The sequence below is a fragment of the Diabrotica undecimpunctata genome, chromosome 2, assembly GCF_040954645.1.
Source record: "Diabrotica undecimpunctata isolate CICGRU chromosome 2, icDiaUnde3, whole genome shotgun sequence".
NCBI classification, from domain to species: domain Eukaryota; kingdom Metazoa; phylum Arthropoda; class Insecta; order Coleoptera; family Chrysomelidae; genus Diabrotica; species Diabrotica undecimpunctata.
The window spans coordinates 20,445,884-20,461,388 of NC_092804.1; the positions used below are offsets into that span (position 1 = coordinate 20,445,884).

General features: G+C 33.7%; 3 protein-coding genes across 6 annotated transcripts in view; 2 read left to right on the top strand and 1 right to left on the bottom strand.

The window, feature by feature from the left end:
• The window catches only part of LOC140434297 (b(0,+)-type amino acid transporter 1-like), a 39,910-nt gene that overhangs the window by 20,508 nt on the left and 3,897 nt on the right, over positions 1 to 15,505 (top strand). For all 4 annotated transcript variants that reach the window (XM_072522452.1, XM_072522454.1, XM_072522451.1 and 1 more), the window contains exons 3-8: positions 1,502 to 1,783; positions 7,131 to 7,256; positions 9,540 to 9,639; positions 12,203 to 12,247; positions 12,346 to 12,573; positions 12,875 to 13,121. In XM_072522452.1, the coding sequence (XP_072378553.1) occupies positions 1,502 to 1,783; positions 7,131 to 7,256; positions 9,540 to 9,639; positions 12,203 to 12,247; positions 12,346 to 12,573; positions 12,875 to 13,121 (1,028 nt within the window). The remainder of the gene's footprint in view (positions 1 to 1,501; positions 1,784 to 7,130; positions 7,257 to 9,539; positions 9,640 to 12,202; positions 12,248 to 12,345; positions 12,574 to 12,874; positions 13,122 to 15,505) is intronic.
• Positions 3,772 to 4,851, top strand: LOC140433058 (uncharacterized). The gene is made up of 2 exons (XM_072521122.1): positions 3,772 to 4,160; positions 4,401 to 4,851. Exons 1-2 carry the CDS (start codon positions 4,063 to 4,065, stop codon positions 4,849 to 4,851), a joined length of 549 nt encoding a protein of 182 aa, XP_072377223.1. The 5' UTR covers positions 3,772 to 4,062.
• Positions 10,237 to 11,905, bottom strand: LOC140433227 (uncharacterized). Its single transcript, XM_072521265.1, has 2 exons — positions 11,274 to 11,905; positions 10,237 to 11,170 (listed from the first exon to the last, which is right to left on the bottom strand). The coding sequence occupies exons 1-2, from the start codon at positions 11,832 to 11,834 to the stop codon at positions 10,919 to 10,921; spliced, it is 813 nt and encodes a 270-aa protein (XP_072377366.1). The 5' UTR covers positions 11,835 to 11,905; the 3' UTR covers positions 10,237 to 10,918.

Sequence of the window (15,505 nt, forward strand, 5' to 3'; positions counted from 1 at the left end):
TATTCATTATTTAACTTCAAATTATTATTATCGACATAATGACGGTATTAGATCTTTGTTTTGATACAGGGCAGCGACAACCGCTGATACGTATTTCGACCTCCTTAGGTCTCGTCAGAACGGTATAGTCAGAGCAGTGACTATACCGTTCTGACGAGACTTAAGGAGGTCGAAATACGTATCAGCGGTTGTCGCTGCCCTGTATCAAAACAAAGATCTAATACCGTCATTATGTTTTATTACTTACTTCGTTTGGAGTACCAGAAACTGAATTCACTACGAATTTTGACCAGGATGAACGGCATGTGGAATGCAATTTTAGATTCCCTTGCCGAGTAATTTATCCAGCTGTTTGTTTCGCAAATTTTAGGAAACACAGTGGTAAAAATTTGAATTCGGTTTCGCTGGGTAGAAATCGTTTGATTTCTCTTTTTGTTTTATTATTATCGACTTGATCAACAAAATATTCATCATCTTCTTTTTATTGCAAACTTAACTAAAACAAATGATTTTTCAATAATATTTGCACTGTCAAATTTCTCTTTATAATTGTTAGATAAGTTATCACTTGAAGCAGTCTTTTCCATATTTCTCTTTTATTTTAATTTTTCCTACTTCGTTTTTTTATGATTTCTTCTTCTAACTCATTCATAACTAGCGTGCTTGTCAAAACTTGTACAGTCTTTGTCTTCCTCCCACCCCGTTTAATTGTATTATGTTTTATACTGGCTTTCGTATATGGGAGCAACACTTGTGGTGACACAAAATTTATTTAGGACATTATTCTCTAATTAAAATTTCCGGTAACATAGAAAACGTGTTGGATACTACTTGAGCTAAAGAAATTGTTGATCGTGGATTTTCTGTTCCGTTACGAATAATTGATATCGGCTGCTAACTTTGTCTCTACGTCTGCTGCTAAATACTCTTCTTAAAGTTACACATTTTTAAAGTACTTTTCTTTTCAATGTATTCGTTTTTTTTATTTTATTGTACAATGTATTTTAAGCAATCCCATAGAAAAAAATCAAGTGGTGCATAATCTGGAGATTTTGGTGGTGACTCTATTGTTTCTCGTCTACCAATATATCCCCTTAGAATTTATCTGTTTAAGAAATCATGAACAGAAAGTGCAAAGTCCGGAGGTGCACCGTCTTGCTGAAACCTTATGTTATCATTTGCCAAATTACGATAATTTTCATTTGGAAAAATGTATGTGTTTAAGTGCGGGTATAAGTTTATTTTGTAAAAAATCAAAATATATAGATAGGAAATTCCTAATATAACTCCAGATAATCCACAATGTTCAAGAAGATTATCATTGTCACCGTCGGTTCAATTACTGCCAAGAGGCATTTGAACATTTAATTTAAGTGAAAAGCAATTTTTATTTATCAAATAAAGTAAAATATATTTTGTATTCATTAAATTACATGTGTGTGTGTGTTTAAATATAGATATATAATATACCTATATCACATTTGTAATTTTTTTGTTTTAGGTGCTTTAGCTTATTCAGAATTAGGTACCCTCGTACCTAGATCCGGATCGGAATATGCATACTTCATCGATTCTTTTGGTCCTCTACACAAGTTTTGGGGACATTTGCCAGCGTTTATTTATTCGTGGATTATGATTTTAGTAATTAGACCTGCTGAAATTGCGATTTTGGTTTTAACTTTTTCACAATATTTGTGTCAACCGATCATTGAAGCCTTATGTTTTGTAAATAAAGAAGAAATGAGCGACAATGTATATAAGATCGTTGCCCTGGCTGCCTTAGGTAAATCCATTTTATATAAAAGTTTTAGTTTAATATTTAATGGGTGTTTTTTTAGAGATATATAACTTATAGAATAAAACAAAGATAATTTTTTTAAATTAACATAAAACTGACTTTATTCGAAATATAATATTTTACCATTTCCACTTATTTAAATATAACTTCTGGAATATGATTGCGGCGGCTAATTCAGGTATAGTCCAACCTACAACCTTTTATAACTTTTTGCAACATTTGTGATCGTTTATTGCTAATAACGCTGCTAATGATTTCTCCACCACTTCAATCGTTTCTAACTTATCGGTATAGGCTACGGACTTTACATTTCTCCACAGAAAATAGTCTAGCAATGTTGGGCCCCACTCTCAGGTTCGAAAAGAATCAATTACGCGGTCACCAAACGGTTTTTCAATAAATCTATTACGGAACGAGCTTTGTGACATGTTCTCGACATCAAGATTATTCAATTTAGGAACGAAAAAGTCAGTGGTTATGATTTTATAGCGGTCACCATTAACTGTAACTTTCCACTCAACATCGTTTTTCAAGAACTACTATCAATGGTTCCACTCGCCCATAAAATACGCCAAGCAGTCAGTTTTTCTGGATGTAAAGGAATCTTAACATACACAAATGTGGCAGTTTTACTTATTGACGTAGTCATTTAAACAAAAATGAGCTTCATAGCTAAACAAAATTCGCTTATGAAAATTGGAATTAACATCAATCTCGTTTGGACTCATTCACTGAATTTACACCTTTCGCGGTAAACGTGTGGCTTTAATTCTTGTATGAGTTTTGTAATCTAGATGTTGTAATCACTCAAACTAAGATATTTTCGCAAAATCTTCCGATTTACGCGCCAGCGGTTGTAGACACGTGAACACATCATTCCAGTTGCTGGCGTACCTGCAAAGAGTACAACAAACGACTGACTTCGCCAAGTAGGAACTGGCGTGCAAGTGAGACTGGCACCAGCTACTGGATACGCGTAAATTTGTCTGTCCAGCGCTGTCCTAGTCAAGCACTGGCATGTCAGTGAGACTGAAGCCAGCTACTGGATATGTGTAAACGTGCCTTCATTGTCAATATTTTGATCTTTTCAATGCTCAACCTCGTCGAGCATTTTGTAGTTTCAATTAAATTACAAACGTAGGTATGTATCGAAGTCGGTAAAAAATAAGGTTTCTGAATTGTTTTTAAATTTAGTCAAAAAGTTTTAAAGTACTACATTTATAGAATAAAACTCCAAATATGCTCCTAGAAACACTATAGAGAGAAACATGAACCACTGAGCATATCTTCCGCACCCGCCATGGGTCAAATCTCCCGCATACACTACTTGGATATTAAATTTTACTCACAGCAAAAAAATCAATCTTAGAAAAGAAACACTTAGCACACGTCAAACTACAATAATCACGCAATACAATAGTAATAACACACAATACGAATCTCTATAAACACAGTCGCAACCTCAAAACTACAAAAATAAGAAAATTTACTCCGCTGTAACAAAAACACCTTTTCGAACCTGATTGCCGAACAAACATGCCATTGTAAAAAACGGCGGCGTTATTTTTATTGGCCTCCCGCTAGCTACCAATGACCGTCTTGACGTTTCGTTAGCGCGAAATTTAAGTTAAGTTTTAAAAGGCGGTTCAACTCTCCCACCTGATCAAATCTCCCGGACTCCCCCTTCTTTGGTGGGAAAAAACAACACAACAAAACGCAAAAGGTTGCAAAAAATGGAAAAGACTCGCATGTGTAGAAATCAACGCCATCAATATCTGGAATAGATCTTTTTAGAATTTGATCAGGTAACGAATGTCTCTCCGAAACAGATATTAGGGTTTCTTGGAAGCGTTGATCTGTTGGAATACATATCTGTAGCCTGGTTTCAAAGATGGCCAACTCCATTTTTTTGAAAATTCAGATATTAACGGATTCTTGTGTAAAATAACATGGGGAATCCAAATCTAAATAGTTTTGGTGTCAAAAATGGCCAGAACAATGTTAAAACTGCATTTGAACAGTACCCTTGGTTACAAAATCGGCCAGCTCTCAAATATGTTGGTGACAAAAACGGCCATCTCCACAAAGCACCAATCAGATGGCTTCATTCTGTCACGTGACCTCACCGCCTCAGGTGAAACAGAAGACAGCAGTGAACTGAGCTATTCTGGTGTGTTGTGACTGGCGTTGTTTTATTGTTTAGTATTTTAAAGTTTTACTAATGTACTAAAAAGATATTACTGTAATAAACCTGCAGAAATAACATGGAAGGAACTAATGTTAAAGAATCTCCTTTGTTGAAAGGAAGAAAGAAACTACCAAATCCTTCAAATTGGAAAAGAGCCAAACAGAAGATTTTGAGGTTAGTATTACACCATAACCTAACATTGAATAAACTAATAGACAAACTTAAATAACATTCATTTAAAATTACTATTACTTAGGCCTAGGCCTAGTTATTAGAGTGAAAATGGAACAATTTCTAGTAGGCCTAACCTATTCACACTTCACAGTATTTTTATTTAACTTATGTTAGAATAAAATAAGTTTCCCTGACATAAAACAGTTTGTATTTTGGTTTTGAATCCAATGTTTGTTTTAGGTACAGTTCAAAGGGATTACCTGATGCTTCTTCATGTGGCCACAGAGGGAAGAAAAATTGCAGTTTATTGAAGATGCAAGATATAAATAGGTTTCATAGTGCATTTTATTCTGAAAAGACAAAATCCAGCCGAGATGCTTTGATTCTTAAGTATTGCACAGCAGAACAACCAAAAAGAACCAGACCAGGAGACGGATCAAGACATACTAAAGGCGTAACCTACCAATATTGTATTGAAACAACAGCAGGAAATAGATTAGAGATATGTAGGAACACGTTTATTAATGTATTGGGAATCACAAAACACAGAGTTGAAGGTGTTTTCACAAGATTTAAAAAAGACGGATGTCTCATCCCCGTGGAAACTCGAGGTGGTTATAGGAAGGCTAACGTATATCAGAAAAAAATTGATTCTGTAATACATTTTGTAAAGCAGTTTAAAGGCACATAATCACATTACAGTAGAGCGAGGAGTACTCGTATTTATCTGGATTCCACCCTGTCTATTTCTAAAATGTGGAAGATGTACGAAGAATCCGTTGTTGATGAATTTAAAGTTAAAGTCGTTTTTCCGACACATATTCGTAACTAGGTTCAACATTAGCTTTAAAAGGCCTTCGACAGATGTGTGTTCAACCTGCCTTCAGTACAAAGAAAAAATTAAAGTTGAAAAAAATGAAGCAATATTGCAAACGCTTAAAGCAGAATACACTGTTCACACTACCCGTGCTAAAGGGTTTTTTAACCTTTTGAAAAAAGATGAACCTAATGTTGCTATAATGTCGTACGACATGCAAAAAAATATGCCTCTGCCAAAGCTCCCAGATCAGAGTGTGTACTATTCAAGACAGTTATACTGCTATAATCTGACGATAGTTTCTGGATGTTCTACTGGAACCGAAGCTTTACGCAAAGAAAATGTATCAATTTACTCTTGGGCCGAATACGAAATATAAAAGTCTTCGAATGAAATAGCCTCTGCAGTATTTGAAGAACTTGAGTGCAGATCTAAATCTGGTTACTTTGAAGGAAAAGACACCTTAAGGATGGTAGCTGATGGGTGTCCAGGCCAAAACAAGAATACTATTGTATTAACGATGTGCATTTCTTGGCTGCACAGGACTAAATCACTTCAATCACTACAGTGGAGCTTGTGTTTCCTGTTACCGGTCACTCATATATGCCTAGTGATAGAATTTTTGGTGGCATAGAACGAAGTTTAAAGAAAAGAGATACAATTGTGCAGCTTGAAGAGTATCATTCAGAATTTAGTAAGCATGGGATAGTCAAACTTTTAGGAAAAGACTGGACCAACCAAGATTGGAAGTCAGAAGCTAAAAACTGTGTTAAAGACCCAAAAAATCTTCATTTCAAAATTTCACAAGTCAAAAAGTTAATTCTGACCAAGAAACAAAAGTCAGTAACTGTCAGTGGCGAACAAAATTATAGTTTCCCAATTAATTCAAGTTTGAGTGTCATGAGACTAGGGAAAAAAGTGTGGAATATAAACCCAACTGAACTTACGCTTGGAGTCAAAGTGAATGCGTTAAAAAAGACGTGCGGGTTTTATTACAAAAACATTATGATGAAAAATGGAGTGAAATGGAAAATGTGAAATGGTATCACGAAGTGATAAACAATAATGAAATGATGCCTGAAAATCCACTTCCTGAATGTAAGTGCTTAAATAATGCAGACTGTGATGAAGTCATGGAAGTCAACCAAGTTGTAGTGGACTTTTGATTCAGAATTATTGTAAGATTCAGATATTGTCTACCGATCAAGCAGGTATCTAAAGAACTTTTGTAGTTAGTGTATTGATCGGGTTTTTAAATTTTATTGACAAAAATATTGTATTAGCCCAATAAATTAATATTTGTAACACATATTTCAACTTTTTTTATGTTCACCAAAAAAATCTTCAGTATATTACTGCTGACTTAAGATATTAGCGACACCATCAGCAATATTTTTGGTGACAAAAACGTCTATCTCCACATGTTGGTTACAAACACGGCCAACTCCATATTTCAACGTTAAATATCCCTTTAACTACAGTAAAAAGCATAAATATTATTATTCCAAGATGCTCTGGAAATCATTATTAATCAACAAAAAAAAATCAACTGTACCCATTGTGTGGAAGTAGTTTAAACAGTTTTTTACCTATACTGAAAATTTTGCTAAATGGAGTTGGCCATCTTTGAAACCAGGCTACAGATATAGATTTCATACATATAAAGGTGGGCAGAAAACTTCGAGGAAAGGCTAAATATAAGAGGTGAGACAGGGCTCTACGAATCAGAAATCCAACTCGAGGACATTGACGACGAAAGATAGAAAGATAACATCCCAACAGAGGTAGAAGTCATCCAAGCTATACAAAAATTGAAAGAAAACAAAGCTCCTGGGACAGATGGCATTCCTTCAGAACTTTTAAAGCATGGCAAAAAAACCTGACATACTGTATATGTAGACTGGTAGAACTGATCTGGTAGAATGGAGACTTGTCCTTGAGCAGGCCAAGACCCACCATGGGTTGTGGAGCCAATGATGATGATGTGTACATAAAAGATCATTCAAGTTGCAATCTGAAAAGTTATATGAGGCCAATGACTCCTTTGAAATCTATAATTAACAATCATTATATTTATTGACGATCGTTAAACTGTATTCTGTATTGGTTTGCTTTATTGCTCATACTAATTTCTGTTTCTTTATTTTTTTTAGGAATAACTACTTACATAAACGTAAGTAGTGTGAAACTGTACGTAAAGATACAAAATATATTTGGCTCCTGCAAAGTTATCGCTTGCCTTATTGTGATATGTTGCGGAATTTATCAAATATTTTTAGGTAACTATTTCTTATTTCTCTATTTCTAAAAATACGAACGATTATTTACTGATTTGAAAATAAATCGATATTTGATACCCTACTCTATATCATTTGCTGATAGTAGTTAAAAATGGTGCATTTATAAATGTACTAAAAATGTTTTAAACTTAGTTTGCACCTAATGCAAACATTAATTCTGATAACTTAGTTCAGTCGAATCAACAAAATTATCTCGTTTTTTTAAGAATTGGGATCGTAGAACAAGGAATTCCCCATATTTGAATACCGATGAGTATTTACGCGAAAAAATTAAAAATGGGATTTTAGGCTCCAAAGTTTCTTATACTTGATATTAACATTGTATATCAATAGTTTTTTCGTTAGGGTTATCCTCTGATTGGTATTTGTTTATGTAGTAATCTTTTATCTAGTTGATTGCCTTCAATTTATCGTATAATAAATAAATTCCTATAGGTACTTATTATAAAAAGTCGAGTAAGGTGGCACTTTCGTCGCAAAATCACGATGTCGGTCTTAAAACGTTCGATGGTGTAGTTACTCTTAGAATATAAAATCACTTTCCTGTGGCTCTGCATTTCAAGAGTAATCAGCACATATAATTCTTCTTAAATTATCATGTCTTCTTTCGCAGGTAGGCAATGACCATGATTACGTGTATTATGTTTTCTCCTGCTGTAAAAAAAGTGGTTGGAAAAGTTTAGGTTTTTCTAGGATCTTCCGTACATGGTAACTTGTAAAATCTCGAATTTTGTCCCTCTTATCGATGACCAAGCTGTTCTACTTTGTGTACCTATCATTATTTCATTGTTCAGTTCTGTTTATGCACGTAAGATATTTATTAATATCTTTCTGTAAATCCAAATCTCGAAAACTTTGATCTTTCTCATCATGGCTTTAATTAAAATGCCATTGTAGTTTTTCTACCAAAGAATTCAGTCCTTATTTTATTATATTATTTCCTTATATTATTTTTAAATAAATGTTGTTTGCTACCTTACTCGTTACTTCTTAGAGTTTGGAACACAACCTCGTTACAGCAATTCTTATTTGCAGTGTATATATTTTCTATGGTCAGTGTGTAAGTCCCTTCCATGGGGACACCTACTTATTTCCTTAATTCCCTGAGGAGCATAGAGCATCCAGTAGATTTAGCTATACGTCTCTATTGCGTCAGGTTTCATAGCTAACTCCTAGTCTTCCCGATCCTTCTTGCTTCCTTGTAAATGATTTTCCTTCAGGTACCTCGGGGTTTACCTCACCTTCTCATCATTGAGGATTTTAGCTCAAAGCTTTCTTTTCAATACCAGGAGCTGGGTTTCTAATAGTGTGACCAAGTCACCTCCACTTTCATTCCCTTTTCAATATTTCAATATTCATTTGTCCTATCTACCTCCACAATTTTTCATTTAAAGTGGTCTCAGGCCACCAAATATTCATGATTCGTTTGAGATTACGATTGATAAACACCTGGTGCTTTGATGTTATTTTTTTATCTACTTTCCAGGTCTCGCAAGTGTACAACATGTGGACTGAAGGTTGGTGTTTCCAGTTAGACTAGAGCTGAACAAATGGAGCGTTCGCCTTTATAGTGCAACTTTTAACATCTTCTAGGGCCCATCCATTCGCTATTACAACGCTTCCTACATATATTAAGAAGTCAACTGCTTTCACTGTCTCATCTTCAATATACAAGGGTTTGTCTATATTTGCTGCATTCAATCTTATCTCCTTGTTCTTAGAAGTATTAATTCTAAGAGCTGCAGCTTGAACTTCCTTAGTCCATTTAATATAAGTTTCATGTCTTGTCTACCAATTGTAGGTGCTCCAAATTACTGCTTAAATCTGACTTATTCCCCCCCAGTTTTTGTGACCAACCACATGACAGCACTAACAAGAACATAGTGAGTGAAACAATGCATCTTTCCCTGATTCCAGCATTCATGGTGATAACATTTGACAGCTTGCCCTGATATAAGCCACAAAATTGAAATCCTTAATACATGTCTCTTAAAATGTTAATTATCTTCTGAGGATACTGCTCCAAAACATTAAACAATACACATTGTTTCACAGAATCGAAAGCTTGCTTGATAAAATTTCCTGTTTTATTTCTTGACAGATACATTAGAATTTATTTTACTTTAGATTTACCCTTTTAAACTTTTCGGCACAAGTAAAGAGCTTTTATGTGTTCCTAAGTGAATTTTTCATTTCCCCTAAATAGTTTAAATTACTAACGGTGTTAATTTTGCAGTTATTATTGTGAGTTATATATTTTAGGAAACATAAGCAATTTAACTAGGGGTTTTGAAGGAACAACAACATCACCAAAAGACTTTGCTTTGGCATTCTACAGTGGTTTATGGGCCTATGATGGGTGGTAAGCATAAATCATTCAAAAATTCAATATTATTTATCAGGTGGAAAAAGTAGATACAAGACAATGCATGTTAGAACTCTTGTAGATTTTTTTTTTCCAACAGATAAAGGACTGTAAATGACCCACAGGGCATCTATATCAAAATAGATTATGTCAACATTCATGACAAGTTATGACTAACAATGACCTTAATACAGAATGGAAAAACATCAAAATTTACATAGACAATGCAGCAAAGGACTCATAGAAAAAATCACACAATACAAAACTATGGTGGTGGAGCAAAGAACTGCTAATAGCAATAAACAAGAAGCTTATCTAGGACTCATACAGAAAGATACACAATTTTTAGAAAACCAATCTACATCTGGTAACGATCACTCACTCAATACATAAGCATGTCCGCCTGCTTTTTTTACAACAGGCCGGTGTCACTCCAACGAATGTAAATCTATCACAGTTTTGACTCCAGACTTGTACGTAGACACCTTCATCACAAGCTAAGCAACACTAAGGTGTTTATTTGAAAGAGCAATATAAACAATAGTTAATGAACTAACGAATGATAATAAGGCTAAAAAGAATTATGATCGGGATACACTTAGAACCAATGGAAGAGTCAATATTGGTTAACCAAATAAAACTAAAAACACATGGTGGGAAAGTATGAAGGTGTGACATTACAATATAAAAATAAATAATTAAAAAACAGGACAATCAACATAAAAATAGCATATAACTATGGATCTAAATGTTCTTAAAACACCTGTTTCTTTTTAATCATGAATATGTAACCTATATCACTAAAAATTGCAAAAAAAAAGATTATTAAGGTTTATACTTTTTATTATAAATATTTTATCAATATTCTTAATCATACAAAATGCACATATTTGAAAATTCTGTACATACTGAAGTAAAATTAATGATACATATCTATGTAAAACAATAAATATATTTAAAACAAGATGAATTAAGGTCTAAATAGGTATTAAATACTTCATCAGAACATATAATAACAATAATGATTGGTTAAAAAAATATCCTTTCACTGGTTTTGTACACAAATTTAACCTAATTAATAAAAGTGTACATCTAGAAGCTCCAGAATAAATAAATTTTCAGAATTAAAAAATAGAATTTTTGTATTATGGAGCATTAAAAATTTCCATTGACCTCAGATCTCAATAATCATTTAAAGCTAGATTCATATCTAAAACGATATACTAAAATACAGTACTATATACCTATAACTATTCAACAAAGACACTCAATGCGTTTAATCAATTTGTATTGATTTCTGCTTTCGCAGTTCTTCTCTGTGTTTTACACCAGAATCTAAAAAGTATATCGAAGAGGGTTTGATTAAACTTGTAGCAAATACAATACCATCACCATATTTCTTCTGTAATTTCACTTTTAATGTTTTCATTGACATAGAGCCATCATTCGGTAGGTTATCTTCAACTCTCGCCAGCAAGTCTTTTAGTGTAAACTGCCTCTCTTCAGATTCGTTAATAAACTCACAAACCTAAAAGATAAACAGAAAAATAAAACTGAAATTTTTACGTACAATATTGTTAAGCTGTAAATTAATTAAAACATGTATTAATTTTTGAATTTTTTCCTCTTACTTTTTCAAAAGCTGAAATTAAATTCTGATCTTCGGGTCGGCCCTTTTTCGTAGTTTTTGACGGCGTATAGAATAATTGTGTATAGCACTGTTTATGGTATCGAGCCTTCATCAATACCAAATTCACATTTTTGATCCGTTCTACAATCTGACGACCAAAATCGTCATTTCTTTTACTAGCCTTTTCTAAAAATTTGTCCTTTAAACTCGGTGCCGTGCATTCTCTAAAATCTTTAGAATCTTTTGACTTCAAATGTTTTTCTTTGCCACAAAGGCAACATTTTGTTTTAAAACTAAAATGATTCACTATAGGTTTCCCTTCCAACTTTGTTTCACTATTTGGTTTGGCCTGTTCAAAAAGAAGCTTAATATTATCTTTATTTGTGTATTCTACTTTACAATTTTTGTGAACTTGAACCACTTCAACATTCTTTAGTAATTCGTGTTTTCCATCTTTTCTTGATTTACTAGCGGCCACTACATTCGGTATTCCTTTTCCTACAAACTCCGTTTCACCTTCGGTAAATGGTTTTTCGCAAATAAAACATTTTGTTGGGTCCATCTTAATTTGAAGTTTTTGAACTAAAAATTTATTGTTTTTGTTGACACAGATGACAGCTGCCGCGTCCGTAGTTTAACCTAATTCTTCTTTTTTTATTTTTTCTTGACTAAATGTATACACAACCAAATGATGAAGGATCCAATTTATTATCCCCAAAGGGTTAAAAATAATGATGAATTAAGAATTAAATTCTTTTCTTGCAAATTGTGGTATCAATTTGATAATATTCGTTACATTAATTTCAATAAGTATTTTTGTTTGTTAATTCTTAAACTTGTACATTTTAGTTAACTAAATAACATAAAAATGTTCCAATTAAAAATTAACAGAATAAATTAAGAACGATTTTTAATTACAATATGTTTTAGGTCATCAGTTACAGTTATTACAGAAGAACTGAAGAAACCTGAAGTGTAAGTATGGCTATTAAAAATATTTCTCTATATTAGATATTTATTTAAATAATATTTTACTTTTTATATATTCTTTAATAAATCACTACCCCTTTCAGCAATATTCCAAGAAGCATTTATATAGCTGTTCCTTTGGTAACAATTTTGTACGTTTTTATGAATATTTCTTATATGACTGTATTAACTCCCAGCGAAATGATAAACGCGCAAGCAGTTGCTGTAACATTCGGCGAAAGAATTCTTGGAAAGTTTTCCATCATCATACCAATAGGTGTTGCTCTCAGTACGTTTGGTTGTGCCCTTAGTTTACAATTTGGAGTAACGAGGTAAAGTATTTATTTATTACAGTAGAAATAAATAAATTTTCATATTACTTTTGGTATTTGAATATCTAATAGTATTGCAAATTATTATTTAACTAAAACAAGGCTTAGAATATAAAACCACGAGAAAGAGTGATTATAAAAGTGGTATTGCGATTTTGAGATGGAAGTAGCCATCTCACTCAATATTTTTTTAACATAATTTATTGTCATACGACGTGGCTTGCAATGTCCTCTCTTTTCCATTGCCTGAGGACACTAATTATGAATTATAAATAAGAACAGGCATTTATTTCTTTTTTAGATTATGCTACGTATCTGGACAAGATGGATTTATGCTTGAGAGTTTATCATACGTTCACTACAAAAGACTAACTCCTGCACCAGCTGTTGTTCTACAAGGTTTTATATCATTTTTATTTATTTCCACTGGCGAAATTTTAGATTTGATCGAATTCGCCAGCTTTTTGATATGGTTCTTTTATGGAGTGGCTATGGTATCACTAATCGTTATGAGGACAACCATGAAGGATGCTCGAAGACCTTATAAAGTAAGAAATTAATGATTAAGTAAAATATAAACAATGTGTTCAAAAATGTAATATTAATCTTTTAGTTTTGGACACAGATCTCCCCTTGTCTTCTCTACTGGTCTCTATTTAGTTGTTTCTTGTGTTCTTAAATGTTTCTTAAATCACCATTGCATCTCATCTGGGATGTCTTATACTTTGACCTTCAAATTTCGATTTAGTCTTAAACTTGTCCTGTAATTCCTAGCATTTTCTTTATTGCTTTATTTGTTCTCTGTCCATTTGTGTCCCATAAGAAGCTGGAAATATCTAGGAATTGTCGAGGAGTCCCGAAGTTAAATCGTCTTTAGCCTTCGCTCGGTCGTGCTCACGCCACAGAATTAGCGACCACAACCGAGCATGAAGATTCTCTCTACCACGACACCGACAGCGATATTCGCTCGGGTAATTATAATCTAGTCATCATTTTCGACTGTATGGAGTATTGCCCTAACGTATGGTCCTAAAGTTTTGGGAAAAATTTCAAAAGCATATAACTCTGACCACAATAATCTTATATTTTTATTAAATTATTCAACAATTTAACTTAACTATCCTTATTATAAATCAAAATTCAAATGACAGACAAGGGACCATTATTTTCTATTTGCCTAATAATTCCCCTGACATGTTGCATCATCCTTTGGACGACCTCGGCGTCAATTTCTCTAATTTTTGTATATATGCGGCGCCTTAACTGTTCCTGATTTTGTGCTTCCCATCCGTTATTATAGACTTTCCGACTTAATATTGCCCTGAACTCTTCAATTGGACGAGCCTGAGGTAGGTTGGGGGGATTGTCTGCTTTCGGTACAAAGGTAATGTTGTTAGTTTCGTACCAGTCCCTTGTGATCCTCGCGTAATGACATAAAGCAAGATCTGGCCAAAAGACTATTTGATCATGATGTGTGTTCACAAACTGAAGCAAATTAGAGAGACATCTTTGAATATAAATATTTGCGTTTAAGGCTTCGCCTCGAACAACACCAATGTAGGGCTGTGAGATAAAGCCAGCCTCAGAAATTGTACACCATACCAAAATTTTGTCCTCAAAATTTTTCTTACTTTTGAATTTTATTTCATCAGGTACATTTTCGCAATCGTTCGTGTAAAACCCATCGTTACCCTTCATCTCAGAGTTGGACAAAGTAAAATATTTTTCATCGTCCATCACGATCAACTTGTTGACGAAATGGAATATCAATGAATGACAATATCTCGGAATTCTCTCTAATTGATCCTCTGTGTATTTTGGAGCTTTCCTTCTTTTCCGGTAGATAATATTGTTACTCGATAGGGTCCTGTATACTGTAGTCTTTCCAACATGAAATCTTCTGGTCAGTTTTCGCTGTGAGACCCCAATTTTGTTCTTAGCTGCTTCAATCAGTCTTGCCTTTCTTATATGGTTCAAAATCCGCGGTCGGCCACTTTTACGCAAGTTAACACATGGTATCCCTTCTTCACATTCTCTGATTGTGCGATAAATTGTCGATTTGCTTATCTTTTGATCTCGATAAATATTAACAATATCTCGTTTCGACATTCGCCCAACCATATTATAAACACCTCGACGAATATCAATTTTATAAGACATTTTGCAGAGCACAAACCAAAATATTCTGCTTTGTTTATTAAATGTCAATAACTGATGACATTTCAATTACATGGCCTTCTTTGTTAAATGCATTTTGCTTCTCAATCAGACCAGGTGAAATTTTTCCGAAAACTTTAGGACCATACGTTATATCTTGATTCAGTCAACTGACGAGCGACGTCTTCGGAGTCCGTTTTGTTGTTGTTGAATAAGTACTTCGGTTAAAACCTTTAGTGTGTTGTTTAAAATCTTCTCATAGGTTTTATGGGCGCTTCTGTTATCCTTTTTAAGATATTCGCTGTTTTTCATGGATCTGGTATTTTGTATCATTGCCAACACATATTGAAAAAAAAAAAAACAGGTGGTGGCACTTCGGGAGTGGCCGAGGAGGGGAGCATAACTTTCATATTGTCTACGGACGGTGCAATGGTTTTTAATTTAATTTATATTATTTGAACTTATTTTAATATAATTTGTGTGGAGACCAAGGCAAGAAGCAATACGGAGCAGAGGACGCCCACCAACTAGACGAAGCCGCACAAGACAGAGCCAGATAGAAAGAGCTGAGGGAGACCTATGTCCAGCAGTGGACGCATACAGGTTTTTTTTTCTGAAAAATGGATTTGGCAGAGCCAATTAGCCAGACTTGTACATACAGGTTGATGATGATGAATATAATTTATTTTATTAAATTTTATTTTACTTTATTAAGAAACACGCACGTGACTGCGTCTACTACTACACGTAGTGTGTGGTCGCGCGATCTGTTGTT